At 35.6% G+C, this 18,866-nt stretch overlaps 1 protein-coding gene across 12 annotated transcripts in view; it reads right to left on the bottom strand.

Moving 5' to 3' along the window:
- The window catches only part of DLG2 (discs large MAGUK scaffold protein 2), a 1,100,864-nt gene that overhangs the window by 535,643 nt on the left and 546,355 nt on the right, over positions 1-18,866 (bottom strand). For all 12 annotated transcript variants that reach the window (XM_069469139.1, XM_069469143.1, XM_069469135.1 and 9 more), the window contains one exon: positions 11,053-11,177. In XM_069469139.1, the coding sequence (XP_069325240.1) occupies positions 11,053-11,177 (125 nt within the window). The remainder of the gene's footprint in view (positions 1-11,052; positions 11,178-18,866) is intronic.

The following is an 18,866-nucleotide window of genomic DNA, read 5'->3' as shown; positions in this document are numbered from 1 at the left end:
GCCCTTACATTTAGGTTTAGGGTCTATTTTGAGTTAATTTTTATATATACTGTTAGGGGCCTAACTTCATTCTTTTGTGTGTGGATATCCAGAAATCTTAAAACAATTTGCTGTGGAAAAACACAAAGACAAAAAAACCAACAGGGTATGTTTGCCACAGAGCTATTTCAGCTAACCCATGGGGGTTTTCTCTTATCAGATTATATGGAAGTTTACCAAAATAGGAAAACTACTGGAGATGCCATTCTAGCTCGGAAAGACTGTTTGTGGATGCCTTATGTTCTACCAGAGGTAGAGCTGAAACTATTCTTCTTGTTTAGAAATTTTCCTGTGTAGTCCTAAATTGTTGGGGACTTATTGCCAGTCACCATAGAACCACTTGTTAAGTGATTTTCTTCCTGTCCAAGGAGGTTGTGAGCACAGTTAAAACTGATACTATGGATAGGGGAATTCAAGGGAGAAAGGGCTGTTCCCCCTCAACCTTTTTCATTTTTCTGGTCAGAGGTGGAAGGAAATAATCCATAAGAATGAACCCACTGACATCCCAACCATTTATCTTTCTAAGGAGGGTGCTGGTGCCATTTGCACTAGTTACTGATGTCTCTCTTCTCATGAAAGTCTTCTTATATAGAGCAACAGCTGGGTTTGTGTCATGCTTTGGTGCAAAACAATAACAAAAGAAAAGTTTACTTGGCTTTGAAGGCACTAAAAGTCTCTGGCATGGAATGGAACATTTAGTGTGATCATAGTCATTTGGTACAATAGTCAGTTGGGTAACAGTGGAAATTGACAGGTTGGATGTAATGACTCATGAAGTTTGCATTTTCAATCATCCAAACTCTCAAAAGTTCCATATGGAGAGACACTCTTAAGAATTTAGCAATCTTTTATGCTATTTCACTTACTGGAAATCTTTTATTTCCTTAAATGATCTGACAGTGGGCCTTGGAAGTAAGTTCCAGACTATGATGCTTAGAAGTTACTCTCATTCCTCTGCTTGGTGTTTCTCATTTGCACAGAAAAAAATTTTAAGTTTAGGTTTACATTTTTCATTTTCAAGTTATATAATGCCTTTATCTCTTGATGGTTACCAATCCTTTATTCTTCATTGCTTTCCTTTCTTTTCTCTATGTCCTTTTCCTCTCATCCCCCTCTCTATTTTTTCTCGTGTGCTTATTTTAAAATCACTAGTGAGTTTAATGGCTATACATTAATGAAAAATTAAAGAATGAATTGCCAAAGGGCAGTCAAAAGGACAAGGTTGTGGTTTATACACAAGGACTGCATCCTTGAAACATTGGTCCTTGACTTCTCAACTTGTCAAACTTCAGTGTAATTAATACTATTATTGCTTGAAATAAACATGTATCCTATCTTGGCTTTTATAAGGACAAAGACAACCTTACCTGTAAACAGACACAGAAGTAATAAATGAAGCAATGAATGTAAAGAAAAGAAAACTTAAAAAAAGAAAATCCTGTCTAGGAGTAGAAATGATTGTGCTGAGGGCTAAGAGATTAAATTGTGTCACTTGTCAGGAAACTGGCAAGCAGCCATCTTTTCTGCCTGCTTCTACATGCTGCTTTTGTGCTGTGGATGGGTTTAATAAATGCACTCTTGTGTAAAATGTCATTGCTGCATCGCCAAGCGGAGGCTGCCATGTGATAGCTATTCCCTGGGATGACATATCAATATTGGTCCTGGCAATCCAGGGACTTCAAGCTACACAGAGGATATTTTTATGATTCAGATACAAGAGCAGAAATAAAAGTCATTCTTCAAATCATAGAAATATATCTATTTTGCTCTGAAAGAAAACATATTGTTCTTTCTAAAATGTTTTTATTTTTAAAGATAGATAATGCTATCAAATTTTAATGGCTATTCAAGAAGACAAAATACAAATGACTAGTAATATTTTTTAAAATTCCATTTTACTGTTAATCAAATAAATGCGAAGTAAAACAAGGAAATATATCACTGTTTGCCTTGGAACACAGCCCATAATTATATATGTACAACGACATGCAATACTGATAACACATTGTAAAATAGGCCCTCTTCAACATTGTTGGTGGAAGTAAAATTCAGTAAATCTTTCTGAAAAGAAATTTGGTAATATATATCAAAATGTTTAAAATATTCATACTATTTTATTCAGAAATTCTACTACTAGAAATATACCCTAAGGAAATAATAAGAAAAAATAGTATCAATAATGTTTTCCAAAAGATTGCCATGTTATTTAAAGTGCTGAGAAACTGAAAATAAATTCCTAACAATGTGAATGGTTAAATATGATACTATAGCAATTTAAATATTTATAAAAGACACAGGGAAAGATCTATGAAATCAGGTTACATAATGTTAGACAAATACAAAATATTATATAGAGTATGCTCCAAATTAAATTTTTATAAATAGCAAAAAAAAAAAAAAAAAAAATACCAGAAAGACATGTACAAAAAATGTTAACTGTAATTGGCTCTATGTAGCATAAAAATGAATGTGTCATGTTTTGTTCAGTTTTTGTGTACTCTTCTGTATTTTATACATATTACACAAAGGACAAATATCATACCCATAAACACACATACTCAAAAAGTTATATTTAAAAAGAGGTTCCACTGGAAAAGAATCACTGTCTGGAGAAATTCATCTAAACCACCATGTGCTCTTCTTGCCTTGACTCTTGACTTAGCCCTCATCTGACATTTTCCCCATAGCTTCTGGCTGTCCATCACACCAGCTCAGACTTACATCTCCAGCCATTAGATATAACAACAGATCTCAGTCTCCATCTCTGCTGTCCCTCCTCCTGGGGGAGTAAATTCTTTCTTATTTCTGGCCTTGGTCCATCCCGTTTCTGATTGTGCTTTTGGCCTCTTGCCTTCAGACGTGTGAAGGGCTTGAGCCCAGTCATGAGGTCTAATCAGTATTTCTGAATTTAGGGTAGAATAGTGCTAGCAGATATCTGCAACAGGCAAGACACTCTGCAGCCCAGTCATAAGGGAATTTTAGGGTCCAGAATTCATATGTCTGCATTAGTTTTTTATAGTTGCATGATAATTTACCACAAATTAAGTAGTATAAAACAACATATACTTATTATCTCAGAGTTTCAGAGGGTCAGGAGTTCTGGCATGACTTACAGAAGTCCTCTATTCTGGGTTTCATAAGGCTGCGTGCATCAAGGTGTCAGATCGACTACATTCTTTTGGGGAGCTTGGGGTCCTCTTAGAAGCTCATGTGGCTATCAGCAGAATTCAATTCCTTGTGGTTGTATAATCAACATCTTCTATCTTGTTAACTGTAGGCTGGAGAATGCTCTTAGTACCTATAGGCTGCCCTTAACATTGTTGCCACATGGCCCCCTCTGTAGGTCCTCTAACAACATGGAAGTTTGCTTCCAATGGGCCAGCAAGAGAATCTCTCTGTTTTTAAAGAACTCATTGGTTTAGGTCAGTCTGACTCAGGATAATCTCCCATCTGATTAACTCAAAGTTAACTGATTAGGGACCTTAAGTACATCTGTAAAGTCTCTTTTGCCGTATAAAGTAGCATAATCATAGAAGTGATATCTCATCATGTTCACAGGTCTTGTCCATATTCAAGGGAAAGGGATAATACAAGGATGTGGGTTTATTGGGGTTCATCTTACAGTTTTGCCTACCATGGCATCCATTCCTGGCTGTCACAGACTTGTGGCTCAGGTTTGGCATTCTGCTAAATAGCTGGCTCTATATACAACTGAGTTGTGTTGAGGGCCTTGCCTTTTACACAGCTCCTTCACACCCACTATTTCATGTAATCTTACCACAGCTTCTTGAGATATACACACCTATCTTCAATGTATCAATGAGGAAACTGAAGAAAAGAGAGCTTAAAAAAGGCCCAAAGTGATATGGCTAGAAAGGAGTATATACTTGAAACCCAGGTCTTCTGACTCCAAATGTTATGTCTTTTCACCTGCATCTCTTTTCTGGGGCCACCACTGAGACTAGAGCTGAATTTGAAGTCTGATCTACTTAGGGAGAAAGTCATTTCTCACTATATATGTGTCTTAAGCCTACACTTTCACTTTATGTTGGCTGAATTAGCACACACAGGAAGGTTTTTCATAATGATCCCAGGATTCCTAGAATGATGTATACATTATTGATCTATCGCTGCCTAGAAAATTACTATAAACTTAGTAGCTTAAAACAATACCCATTTATTAGCTCACTGTAGGTCAGAAGTCCAGCATAGTGTGGCTGGAATCTCCACTCAGTTTCTTACAAGGCTGAAATCAAGGTGTCTGCTGAGCTGCATTCTCAACTGGGAGGCTTGGGGTCTTCCAAGCTCCCTTGACTGTGGTAGGATTCAGTTTCTTGAAGCTGTGGGATTGAGGTCCCTGTTTCCATATTGGCTGTCAGCTGGGGGCCTCTTTCTGCCCCTAGAGGCCACTCTCATTCTTTCTCACATGGCCTCCTCAATTTTCAAATTAGGAACAATGTGTTAAGTACATTACACATCTCAAATATCTTTGAGTTCTACCACCCACCAGAGAAAGCTCTCTCCTTTTAAGAGCTCATGTGATTAGGCTAGGCTTACCTGTATATCTTCCCTATCTTAAGATCAACTATACTATGTAACATAATCACACAGTGATGTCTCATCATAGTCACAGGTTCTATGGATTAGGCTGTGGAATCTTGAAGAGTAGCATTTTTATTTATTTCCTTTTTTCTTCTTTTTTTAAATTGAGGTAGAATATACATATGTAATTTACTATCTTTTTGAGTGTACAGTTCAGTGGAAATAAGTACATTTATATTCTCTCTTCTTTCATCTCCTACCTCCCCCTTCGCCTTCCCAGCCTCTAGTAACCACCAATCTTCTCCCTATCTTCATGAGATTCACTTATTTTTTAAGCTCCAAAACATGGTTGAGAACATGCAATATTTGTCTTTTTGTGCTTGGCTTATTTCACTTAATATAATGGCCTCCAGTTCCATTCATATTGTTGCAAATGACAGGATTTCATTCTTTTTTATGGCTGAATAATATTCAATTGTGTATATATGCCACATTTTCTTTATCTATTCATCCATTGATGGGTACTTATGGTTGATTCCATATTTGGGCTATTGTGAATAGTGTGCTACAATAAACATGGAAGTGAAAACATCTCTTTGATATATTGATTTCCTTTCTTTTGGAGATATGCCCAGTAGTAGAATTGCTGGATCATATGGTAGGTCTATTTTTAGTTTTTTGAGAAACCTCCATACTGTTCTCCATAGTGGCTGAACTAATTTAAATACCCACCAACAGTGTACAAGGGTTCCCTTTTCTCTAATCTTAACTAGCATTTGTTATTTCCTGTCTTTTGAATAAAAGCCATTTTTACTGGGGTGAGTATCTCATTGTAGTTTTGACTTGCATTTCTCTGATGACTAATAATGTTGAACATTTTTCCACATACCTATTGGCCATTTGTAAGTCATCTTTTGAGAAATATTTGTTCAAATGTTTTGCCCAGGGTTCTTTCTTCACTTTGTCAATTGTTTCCTTTGCTCTGTTAAAGCTTTTTAGTTTGATGTAATCCAAATTGTCTGTTTTTGCTTTGGCTGCCTGTGCTTTTGAGGTCTTATATAAAAAATCTTTGTCCAAATCAATGTCCTGGAGCATTTCTCCAATGTTTTCTGCTAGTAGTTTTATAGTTTTATGTCTTAGATTTGAGTCTTTAATCCTTTTTGATTTAATTTTTGTATATGGTGAGAGACAGGGGTCCAGTTTTATTCTTATGCATATAGTTATCTATTTTTCTCAGCACTATTTATTGAAAAGCTATTCTTTCCCCCATTATATGTTCTTGTCAAAGATGAGCTGGTTATAAATATGTGGATTTACAAGTTGGTTCTCTATTCAGTTCCATTAGTCTATGTGTCTGGTTTTATACTAGTATCATGTTGTTTTGGTTATTATAACTTTGCAGTAAATTTTGAAATCAGGTAATACGGTGCATCCAGCTTTGTTCTTTTTGCTCAGGATTGCTTGGCTATTTGGGCTCTTTGTGAATCATATAAATTTTATAATTTTTTTATTTCTGTGAAGGATGTCATTGATATTTTGAAATAGATTATATGGATAATTGCTTTGGGTAGTATTGCCAATTTAACAATATTAATTCTTCCAAACCACAAGCATGGAATATCTTTCCATTTTTTTGTGTATTCTTCTACTTCTTCCATCACAGTTTTAATTGTCCTTACATAGATCTTTCACTTCTTTGGTTAGATTAATTCCTAGCCATTTTATGCTTTTTGTAGCTATTGTAAATGGGATTGTTTTCTTGATTTCTTTTTCAGATTGTTCATTGTTGGTGTATATAAATGCTACTGATTTTTGTATGTTTATTTTTTTATCCTGCAACTTTGTGGAGTGGCATTTTTAGAATGCTGCTTATCACAGGGTGTCTTTTAAGTACAGCTTAGAACATAAATACATGGACATCAGAGCCAGACTGTTTACATTCAAATCATGGCTCCAATATTTACTAGCATTACAAACTTGGGCAAGTTAACTTAACCTCTCAGTTCTTCAATTTTCTTATCTGAAAAATGGGATAATAAACATATGGTTTTTATTGAGTCATTTAAAGTTTACATGAGTTAATGTGCCAAAAAAGAACCTGATACATTGTAAGTAGTATATTAGTCTTTATTATTATTAATCTCATTATTATAGTCTACCGATTTAGAGTTCAGATTACTCTTCTCCTTGCAGCAGATCCAAGGAGACTTTTCTGGGCCTCAGCTTCTCTATACATTTCAGTATTATATAACTGTCAAAAATATAATTTATATCTTAGTCTGTTGGGGCTGCTATATAACAAAATATAATAAACTGAGTGACTTATAAACAACATAATTTTATTTCTTATGATTCTGGAGGCTAGGAAGGCTACAATCAAGGCACTGGAAGATTTGATGTCTGAGAGGGCCCTCTTTTTGGTTCTTAGGTAGTGCCTTCTAGCTGTGTCCTAACAAAATGGAAAGGGCAAGGTAGCTTTTATAAGGGAACTGATTAAAACCAGGGCCTTTTTTGTAAAGGTATTCATGAGCACTCCACCTTCATGACCTAATCACCTCACAAAAGTTCCACCTCCTAATACCATTGCACTGGTGATTAAGTTTCAACATATGTATTTGGGGAGGATACAAACATTCAGATCATAGCAATTTATAATGCAAAGGATCCATTTGAAAAAGTTTAAGAGTTTCTACCTCACAGGAAACACCAAACGATTTGTTTACATAAAAGAAAACTATGTTTAGTTTATAGGTTTATTTTTTTTAAGTGAGGGAAACATAGCAGGTTCATTTGCCTGAATTATAAACTTCAGAATAGAAGTATAGAACCTTTTTTAGTACCATATTGATTTTTAAAATGGCCTTTAATTTCATGTTATGACCAAAAGAAAAAAGGATTTGAAAAGACAGGAACAGGAAGCTTAGGGAAAGACATAGAGGGTAAAAAGAGACTGAAGGAAAGGTATCAGGAATGAGAGGAAAAAAATAGAGAAAAAGAGAAAGAAATAGAAGAAAGAGGAGAGGAAGGACTGCTGAGAGGTAGAGAGGGCAGGTAGGGAGAAAGGAGGAAATGTTGGTAAAATTTATTGACTACCTGGCATAACTAAGAACTTAGCTTATCTCACCTCAGAACCTTTCAGTGAAGTACATATTATTGCCACCATTTTGTAGATAAGAAAACAGCAACCAAAAGAGTTTAACTTGTCCAAGGTCAGTTATGTTAATAAACAGACCTTAGAACCTATATCTTTCCAGAGCTCATTGTAACATCTGGCTCCATGTCCTTAAGGACTAATGGTAAGATAAAAAGTACTTCTCACAGCTTATTGGCACAACCTCAAACAGTGTTCCTGTCATACTGAGAAAAGACTTAGTTGGGCTTAGTTGAGGCTTAGGTGTTACTATCTCTTTATACTACCTTAGAATCTTAATTATTTGAGTCAAGACATTGGATTCTACTTAAAGAGCATCCCCAAATGATTATGTCTCAGGATAAGTCACTGTTCTGAGCCATAGTATCCTCCTTTGTAAAATAAAGGCCTTGGACTAGATCAACTGCCAGATTCTGAAAATCAATGCTTATTATCATGCTGCCAGATTTTCAATCAATCATTATTCTTGAACTCTTAGATGTCCCCAAGTCATTCAAGTTCATGGCAGGAAGCAGTGATGTGAGGAACAATCTCAGTGGTAGTAGCAAGTATCTATCAAAATGAAATAGAGACACAAAAGCTGTCTTCACATATGTAAATGGCTGTAACATGGATTGGGGAGTAGGTGTATTTTGTTGCTCCAGTTAGGACCACTGTACAGAATTTTGCACATTGTTCATTGTACAACTTTAGGAGGCAATATTCAAACACATAATCAAAGGCCATGGCCCTGGCTCCAGGAAGCCAGAATGAGGACCAGTAGGTTGAGATAATAATAAAGGAAATTGTGGCTTAGCAGAAAAATAACAAACTTTGCTATGTTTAGAATTGCCCCTTAACAGTGTGAAAACTAAAGTTTTTAGGGGAGACCACGTGAGATAAGAATTCAAGCTTTGGATGAGAGTTTAAAGAGTATATAAGTGACATTCAGGACTGGTTTTTAATGTGGTCAAAGCGGGCTGGGTGATCTTGAAGTCATTAAGTCTTAATTTCTTGAGATCATATCATTATGGCCACAATAACAGTATCTATGGATTTTCTGTGGGCCTATGTGTGTCTATTTACATCTCTATATCTATCTTAGCACAATGCTCCACACATAACAAAAGCTCAATCAGTGTTAGCTCTCATTATGATTGTTCTCTTTACAACTACAGAACGAAGCTTTCAGCACAGCAGAACTTGCTGTTACCTCCATAGGAATGGGACTGCAAAGAATAGCAGCACCATCAGGGATGTCATTTTCCATTCTTAACTGTAGGGCAAGCATGTAACATAAAATCAGTTCTATCTTAAGCTTAGGGCCAGAATCTGGTTAAGGGGTAGAGATTTTCCCCACTTGCAGGTAAAGACAGTGGGGAAAATTATGATTATGGCCTGCCAATTTCTAAATTATCCCTGAACAAGGCTTTTTCTAAACTTTCAAAATGGAGTTTCTCGAGAGTCCAATGTTGGCAAACATAATCCCCACCATGACTCATAGAATTACACAACATCTATTTCAAACCTCTCACTCTAGCATGGATATATCCTCACTCAGAAATTAGTTTAGTTAATTCAGCTTGAAAATTCTATTGTTAAAAACCTTATGATTCCTGTGGGAGTGTCTTGTTTTTATTGATAAGAGTTGTAGATGTACCTGAAAAAGAATGTGATTCTCTTCTACAAACTGAAAAGATGCAGCTGTCAAATGTAATCATAGCATCAGAGCAACCAAAATCTCTTTGGCTGCTTTATAAGAAAAATAGCAAAGTAGCTTATTTATGCTCGATAAAACAGACTTAGGAAAAGCCATAAAGTTTACATTTCTGCTACTTACTTCACTTTCCTCAATGTGGCTCCATACAAGCTGAAGTCATTCTTACCTACAGGACTTCACTTGTGCTATTTGAAAAGACTCTCTTCTTGAACAAACTGGAGGCAGGCTTCTCTGGGCCCTATTCCCCACTAGGCCTCAACCTTGGCCTTTTTCCTTGGCCTACTCAGTCCAGATTTAGCAAGAATCCTGCAGAATCAGTTTACCAAAATTCCCTCATCTTTGGTATCTGATCAAATTTCTCATCCTCTACCCTCTATAGCTCATCACTCTGGCCTGCCTTCTATAAGAATCCTGCCATGACCAGAATCTCCCTTTTTCTCTTCGTAATTTCCCATCCACTGATATATAGCTCCTTGGCTATATATCCCAACTTGACCTTGTATTCAGAGTTAAACGCAATCTCTCTCCCCTTCTGCAAGCCCCCCACTGCAGTAATCCCTCTTGAATAAACTCTTTCTTAAAGTCTTTAAGAAGTATCATGAATAATTTTTCTTTAGCTTTTTATGCCCCCTCCCACATTAATTTTCCCATCTTCCCCTTTTCCACTTTATTCATTTATTTATTCAAAACCATATTCATTCAGAAAGAATTTATTGAGTCATTTATACATCTATAACTGCTTGTCCTGACAGGATTTACAACCTAATAGGGATGCTAAAATGACATTAGGCCATGTTATTCTCCCCAAGAAAATCTCCTCTATTTTTTTCCAACTCATAATTTCTTTAGCTAGTGTTTTGATTTCATAACATTTTATGTTATTTACTAATTGCCCTATGTGGGTGCCTCTTCTTTTCCAAAATTATCTTCAGTTCTTTAAAGAGAGTGATCCGGCTCAAGCAGCTACCACTCTCTATCACTGAGCAGTATCTGGCTCCACTCCACCCGCTTACACTCACCATGTGTTCTGCATCCAAGTCAAGCTGCTTTCTCTCTTTTCTCTGGGACAACTTGCTCTTTCTTTGTGTTCCCACTCACACTTCTACGGTTAGTGAAATCTTAATTATCCTTTAAGATCCAGACTGAAATCTTTCTGCGGAATGATTTTTTAGACTCTTTCTCACTCTCTCTAAACTCTAGAGAAAAACCTTATAAATGGTTGCTGAATCCATGAATACATACAGTGCCTATAACATTGTGTCACTGCTAATGCTGCTTATGATGCATTGTTTCTATACATTATATTACTTTCTCATTGGTTCATTTTACTCTTTCCAACTAGATTGAAGCTGCCATGTGAACAAAAGATGTATCTGCATCTGCTTCTCACAGTGCCTGGCCCAGTGTTGGATGTAGTATCCATCAATAAACAGAAATCAAACACTAGTTGAAATTCAATAAGCATCAAGATATCTGCAAAGTCATTACAGAAACTGGCTCTAATGACCTTCTCTTTCAAGTACAGACCTTTTCTAGAATTATTATTCTCTAAAGGTACAAATGTGTCTCATTAATGCAGCAGATTTACTTTCAAAATAGTTCTAACATTTCAGATCTTTACCTGAGTCTGCCATCCTCTGCTGCAGCACCTCCTGGTATAATCTTCGTAATAAATATGCCAGGATCATCTCCAATGTGGGGATTATCTGTTCCTCCAGCAATACTGAATCCCAGGCCAGAATTCCCCTGTAGAAACAATAATCAGATATTAAATGATGTGGCTGTCACCTAAAACCTAGTTCTTTTTTGCACTCTGCATTATCGTGTTACTACTCAAACGGAAATCAGGTGATAACAGTCTTGTATTCAAAGCCATAAAGTGCACAGTCAGCAGACAAAGGAAGAACAGGAAAAACACTCAAGTTTGTCCCTGAACTGCAAGAATTTAAGAGGCATTACATTTTTACTTTTAACAAATGATTCCCTTATAGAATCAATTTATGATTAAAATGATCATTATAAAGTAGGAGATAAAAGCTTACAAATTGTGTAATACGCAAAAAGTTATTAGAGTATCAGTTGTAAAAATTATATATTCATATGAAAAAGAATAGAAAGAAACAAGTTACATGAAAATATTTTATTGATAGAATAATGAAAATTGGGTATTTTCATTTTGTTATTTCTGGTCTCATTCTAATATCACTTATTCATCAGATAAATGTGTTCCTTTGTAACAGGGAATTCTGACTTTAGAAGGCAGGGTCCTCTTCTGGAGTCATAAAACATGTAAGATACTTTTTAACAATAAGCAGGCTTTAATTTGCAGTAGCAATGGAAAAGCATGCAATACTGCTGCCTCACATAAATTTGAGTTGTTCTAATAAAGCTGTCACACTTACTCCTATACATTATAATAAGTGACATCTAATGTATACATACATCCTTCTAAAATTTGCATGTAAGGCATAATTCAAAGTGCCCCCAAATCCACAAACCATCTTACTTAGCATATTTCTTATTTATATATTCTCTTTTAATCCCCATCTCCATAGCTACATTATGTTTCCATAGTTGTGTTCTAATTTTTTTAATTCACGTTATATTTTAAGCCCTTTATGTATAGCTAGACAGTCTTTATAACTATTCATCTTAAACAGCTAAATAATTTTTCATCAAGGTCATACACCATCACTTATTTAACCAGTCCCCTGTCACTGGATATTTAATTTCTCCATATACTAGTACAACAAATATAGCTTTCTAAATTTATGATCACTTGATTAAGTTCCACTCTTGGGTAAAAAGAGATGAGGACCAAGAATTCAGTAGTTAATCCAGAGAAATTAATTAGGACACTCAATTAGTCAGAAAAGTTCAATGTCAAGAGAAGATCAGCTATAACTGGATATAGTTACACCACTCCAAATGTCAAGGTAAGATTTAGCAATTTTTATTGACTGAATTAATAAAACTGAATTATAGAGGGTTGTTTTCACAATAGTACATTTAAGTTGAAAGGTTGAAATAAATAATTTAGCCATGGCAACTAAAATACCATGTCTTTATACTTCTGACATCTTCTCTAATTCTGCTTACTCTTCGAAAAACTCCAGTGTTCACCGAGCAGAGATATTAGTTATTAGCAGTCATGTAGTCACGAGTTTATTTAATATTTGTTAAATACCAGCTCTGTGCCTGACACCAGACTAAGCTCTGGAGCTACAGCAGTACATATGTCAGTTTATGTGGCATATGAAGGAGAAATGTGAAGTGTAGGAGTGGCTAAGAGGAAAACCAAACTTACTGAGTGGCACAGTAACCTAGAAGGAAGAACTCATGTAAAATACCTCAGACAAGAAAGGGTATGCCAGGTTCAAGAAACGGGCAATAAGGTTGGAACAAAGAAAAAAAGAAAGAGAATTAGATGGGATGAGTCTTAATCATGAAGTTCATGAGAGCAGAGTATATGGGAATCCATTTTGGGTTTTAAGTATCTATTGCCACAAAATGACTGTATCAGTGTTAGTTGAGTATCTCCCATTTAACTGACTCTAAACTAAGGCTACAGAGATTAAGACCAGATGATTTCTGCCTTCATGGATATTCAAGCCACAGCAGAAAAGGCAGTGATAGTCTGGCATCTGGTGATCAGTATATTTCATGTACTGTATAACCTTAACTACATTAGCAAGTATGTAGCCATGAAGACAGTGTTAAGGTGACTTATGAGGCAGTTCCCTAAGATCCAAAGGTTTGGGCAGGAAAGGATGGTAAGATGAATAGTTTCAATGTAATTTGGGTCAAGCTCCAGGAACATCAACTGGAGTATGTTGGTCTTACTAGGGTTGGCATCTAAGGGACAATAACTTCTTGATTAACGGGGGTAGGGAAGGAAGCAAGCAAAGATTAGGAGATACTCAAAGGCTTTCTCCTAAAAATGTCAATATATTTGGAGAGGGTACTCAAAACTTTGTCATTTGAGAATGATATTTATGGTCTAGTTTTTAACTTTGTCTACTTTAGTTTTAGCTTCACACTTTAGCCCCTAGCAACACTGAACTGAACTGCTGGCTCTTTCTTGAACAAATCACACTGTAATTCATCTCTTGGCCTTTACTAACACTGTTTTCTCTACCAGGAACTTCCCATTTCCCCCTTGCCCAGCTTAATTCTTCCCATTTTCTAAAGATATGGCTCAGATGGTATCTGCTCCAGGTAATGTTAAGTGATCACCTAATGCCTCTTTGCGTAGGTCATTCTTCTGTGTTTTTGTAGATTTCTATGCTTACTTATGTCATATACTGTGTTATTTTGTTGTTCTTCTAAGTCTATCTTCCCTTCAAAGTGAGCTTGTAGAAACCAGGAACTGTGTAGTATTCATCTCTGTTTCTTTGGTGCCTTGTCTGGCACATAGCATTGGCAATAAATATTTGATGAATGAATGAACCGAAAAACAAACCTACTGAGAATGTTTGGGCCCTAAAGCTAAGACTCAAAACAGACACAACAGAAGTCCACACTGTGTTAAGGAATGCAATATAGTAGTAGAAGCCATTTTGCTCTGTGTGGCTACAGAAAAAATAGAAAGCTCAGGCATTTAAATTGTGGCTCAGCTGAAAGATAAATGATGAGACATTCCTGTTCAAATTGGGGATGCATTCCTTTGGAAGACCCTTCACTCAAGGGGTAGCTGGCTAGTCACTGGTCATGAGGGACCCAAGTATCTATTAAGAGGTTAAAATGGATGACTTTAAACAATTTCTGGGGGACTCTGGCTAACATATGAAAACTGTTCTTGCTAACAGAGAAAAAGAAATGTCCTAGGAATCTTTAGTGGGGGAAGTAGGTCACTGTTGCATTTTTAAAATTTATCCTGTGAATCAACATATCTTTGAAGTAATGGTTTTGATAACTGCCTAGCAACATTTAATCACTGTTTTTAGAATTGACTAAAATATGGAGAAAATGGTGGCTCTGGCATTTCCCAATATACCTCCCCCTGTCTCCACTCTGAGGAAAAGAATGAATGGATTAGGAAATCCACAATGGAAAGAAGTAGGTAGAGACAGTGTTATTTGTCCTATGTTTCTGATCCCGAAGGATTCCTGAAAGCTTTCATGTTTCGATAAAAACCAGTTTGCCAGCTGGGGCTGGCCAATCACTATGGTTCTTTAGGAGAGGTTCATCTGTCTTCACCTAAGAAAATGATTTAAAGTGCTTTCCCATCTCCACTTATTATTCTCTCCCAGCCTTCCCTTTTAGGTCTTTGCTGCCAGCCAGCAGCATTTAGTGGAGAGAGGGACAGATGAAAAAGCATCAGTGAAATTGTTGCCTGCTGCTCTCCATGGCTGAATCACTTCAGTCCCTTGACAACCATCCAGAGCCTGCCAGCTGCAGGGACAGATCTCAGCTCCTCTCTCCTCTGAACAGCCATCTCTCCATGTGAACAGGAAGATCCCCGGTTGATAGTTTTAGATCCTGAAAATTGTGACTAATTAACTGTGTGTTGATCCTTGACACAGCCTATGGAGAGTTTGAGGTGCCATGCTGATAAGGGCAGCCCCTGTACAGGTTCTGGGTGGGCTGCTATGTCCTTGCAGCTGGGCATATTCCATGACTGATGAATGTCACTGGCAGGGACCATTCTTTCTTCCGGTTCCTAATCCTCCACATTTGTTGATTCTCCCCCAGAAGCATAAGCCCATTGCCTAGCAAAATGGTACTTTTTGTTTCACATGCTACATACCATATCCTCTCAGAAAAAGAATCAGCAAAAAGGAAAGACACTTTACCATTTAATTGATGGTTGCATATGTTGTAAATACAAGCTCCCCAGGAAAGCTCCTATTTTATTAAAAGTTTACTCCCTAAGTGAAAATTACTCTCAAAATGGGGTTATAAAAACATGAGGAAAATAAATAGTGATATCATAATTACATGCCTTTATATAATGTTCTGACAAAGAATTTTTAGAATTTAAGTTCTACCTTTAAATACTGTTTCATACATAATTCAATTTTAGGAATTTATCCTAAAGATATAATCAGAGATGAGGGCAAAGATTTGTGTTCAAAGGTTTCTTGCAGCTTTGTTTTTCTAATTAAAAAAAAAAAAAGGAAAACAAACATGCATAAATGGAGAAAGGGTTAAAAATACTGTGGTACGTCAATCTGAATTGATTGGGATTCAGACCACAAAACTGGGATATTTTGTAGTCATTAAAATTGTAGTGCCATTAATAACAGTGAAAAACATTTCTTATATAAATGTGAGAGAAAAAAGTATGTGAAATTTTAATGACAGCACGATTACCACTGAAAATAATTAAAGAAAAATGACTTATTTTTAACAAAAATTATTAATTTTAATTAATAATAGTAAAATTGCTTAAGTAATTTAAGCTATCTAAGAAGGGGACCTTTACAAAAATTTTAAAGTCTGTAGTAAAATACTAAAAATGTTCTCCAAGGAACTAACATTTATTGCGTATTTATTTTTTGGTAAACAGTGATCTAGGTTTCCTACAACCCACTATCTGGTGATAGTATTATCCTCTTCTCATATATTAAAAACAAAAACAAACAATAAGCAAACAAAAAATACTGAGGCTGAGAAGAGTGAAAATATGAATATAAAGCAAGTTAATAGTGGATTTCAGATTCAAAACCAGATTGTTCAGGCTCCAAATGCCATTTTCTTTCCATTATATCACATTGCCTCTTCTGAGTTCAAAAAATAATTTGATGATGAGGAAATAATAAAAATTTTAGGAATAAGGAAGCACTGTTTTAGATTTTTGGAAAAGTTTTAAATTTTTCTTAGGATGATGTAAATATTTCAAAATGTTTCTAATGAAGTGGTATGGTTTAGTGGAAAAAAAGCATGGATCTGAAAAATATCAATCTGGGTTTGAGTACTGGCTCTGCTGCTGCTATCTGTGTTACATGGGATAAATTTTTTAACTTTTAGTCAAGTTTCCTTATCTATAAAACGAAGATATGCTTCACAGGACTGTTAGATGAAAGCAACGGCATATGCACTAGAAGAGTGCTGAGCATGGCACATGGATGATGATCAATTAATGTTAGTTCAATTCCTTTGTTTTGGTATACAGCACCATTCAAAGGGTCCTTACAAATGTCAGGACAATAAAGGAGAATAGATATTAGACAATGTATTCTTTGTTTCATACCTTTATTCATTCATCCAATAAGAAGGATTAATGCATTTTAATCTACACTATTACTATATTTTACTTTTATTGATAAAAATAATTTAGTAAGAAATACTAAATGTAAGGGAAAAGATGGGGGGATAGGAAGCATTGGAAAGTAAATAAAAGCTAGATAAAGAAAGACTAAAATAATGTTTTTGAACCTTTTAACACCCATGTCTTACCTGATAAACATTGAAATTGTATATATTGTCTTACCAACCCCGAGATTCCTATATGCTTCTCTCATCCCAGAACATCTATCTCTGTTCCTTTCACTACCTGCCAAGAGTCATCAATATTTAAGTCTATCTTCTGCATATCTACTCCAGCAAAGACATTTATTTTTATTTAACAGACTTTATACTATAATATATAAAAATACATGTGATTTTCAAATGTAAAATTATATCTCAGTTCCTAATATGTAAATTTTGATATGCACCCAGATTGAAAATTACTAGTCCACCTTGACCATTGGTTAATAAATTTAATTGGATAGAGAACAATATAATCAGGTAGAATGAAGATATCAAAAAAAGGTTAAAACAGATAATAGCAATTTAAAATAAAGGACTGTTTAGGCTACATGCCAGGAGAAAAATTCACTTGATAGATTCATTGGTTGGCAAATAATCTTCCAAATTGCACTGGAAATCATCTTATTTTTAATAGTAAATCTGGAGTGACACAGAGAATAAAAAGATATCTTTTTCATGGACATCACTTGTTGAGATCATTTAAACTCTTTGTCAATATCCACCTTATATGTGCTGCTGCAATATCAAAAGAATGTCCCAAAGCCTATTACTAGAGTATAAAGGTAAGAGAGTTATGCAGACATTTCTAACTACTGTCACTTGCAATTAACTAAATGAAATTTTTCCCATCAAAAGTTTTTTTTACATGCTATCTAACAATCCATGTATCTTGGAATGAAATTCTCAGTTCAGAAATAAGAAATGCCTGTTTACACTTAGTTACATCCTCCTGGAATTACATTTAGGATGTCCCATAGTTTGCTCTATTGAATTGTATTTTTCTGGAAGCTGCTGGGCAAAGAAGCCATTAGGAGTCTCTATTTGTGGATTATAACTATTGAGATCAAAATGCTCTAACAAGATGGGAGATGGTGAGGAGGGAGCATTTAGACAAATAGGTGACAAGAGAATGACAGATTGTAGACCAAAGAACTCCTTAGAAATAAAAAGATAAACACAGTGAAAGTAGATTATTATTATTATTATTTGTGTGTGAAAGGGTTTTGGCTTTCAGGGAGATATGTCGTAATATCTAAAGAGAAGGAGGCAAAGTAGAGGAAAGATTTTGGAAGATGGCAGGAAGGACTCAAGCACGTTTGTGGGCTAAGGGAAAGAAGCCCTAGGAAAGGGAGACTGAAGGTACAGAAGCGAAGGGAGTACATGACAAACATGATCTTGGGGAAGGAGGAATGAGAATGGGGTCCAGAGTTTAGATTCTTTGAGTCGTATCATAGGTACTGGTTAAATACATGTGGTATAGTCACATAAAGAAACAATGGTATTGTGTAAGTTTATATGCTGACATGAAAAGGTCTTTACAAAATAGCTTTAGATAAAGTAGGATACAATCCAGGGTTTAAGCTTTGATCTCACTTTATAATACGGATGCACAGAAAAGTTTGGAAGTATGCTGACTAATTTGTTAATAGTGATTCTCACTGGGTATCAGAATTATAGATCTTTTTTCTTTTGTCATTTTGAGCAACTCCATCTTTATTTTTTCCTTATAAATATATCTTGCTATACAAACACACACACATAACTTGTAAACCTTGTCTAACATAAATACAAATGAAAGTTTGCTCTTAATATAGTATAATTCAGCTGTGGTAGAGGGAGGGATACTTTTCGTTTCTAAGAATAACCAAGTTCCTATAGGTAAATTTACAGTGTTATTTCAAGGTGGAAGAAATTATAGGGTCATTTTAGAGTAGAGGAGAAGGAAGCTGAAGGAGGTCTTAACTAACTAAATATATAAATGTATAAAGTTTATATCTTTACTTCATATATTCAGGAGTCAGGACATCAGGGGGAGTTCTAGAATAAAGTTTGAAACTCAAGTAAAGCAGTAAGGGTTGGAACTGCAGCTTTGAGGCAAGAGAGAGACGTGTAGGGATCAGTTGAGGTCTCTTAAGCAGCACTTTGGTGGGATGTCATCAGCGTGTTATGAGATTTTCT

The sequence above is a fragment of the Eulemur rufifrons genome, chromosome 6 (assembly GCF_041146395.1).
Source record: "Eulemur rufifrons isolate Redbay chromosome 6, OSU_ERuf_1, whole genome shotgun sequence".
Lineage (NCBI taxonomy): Eukaryota > Metazoa > Chordata > Mammalia > Primates > Lemuridae > Eulemur > Eulemur rufifrons.
The sequence above is the reverse complement of the archived record's forward strand: the minus strand, read 5'-3'. Positions and strand labels throughout refer to the sequence as shown.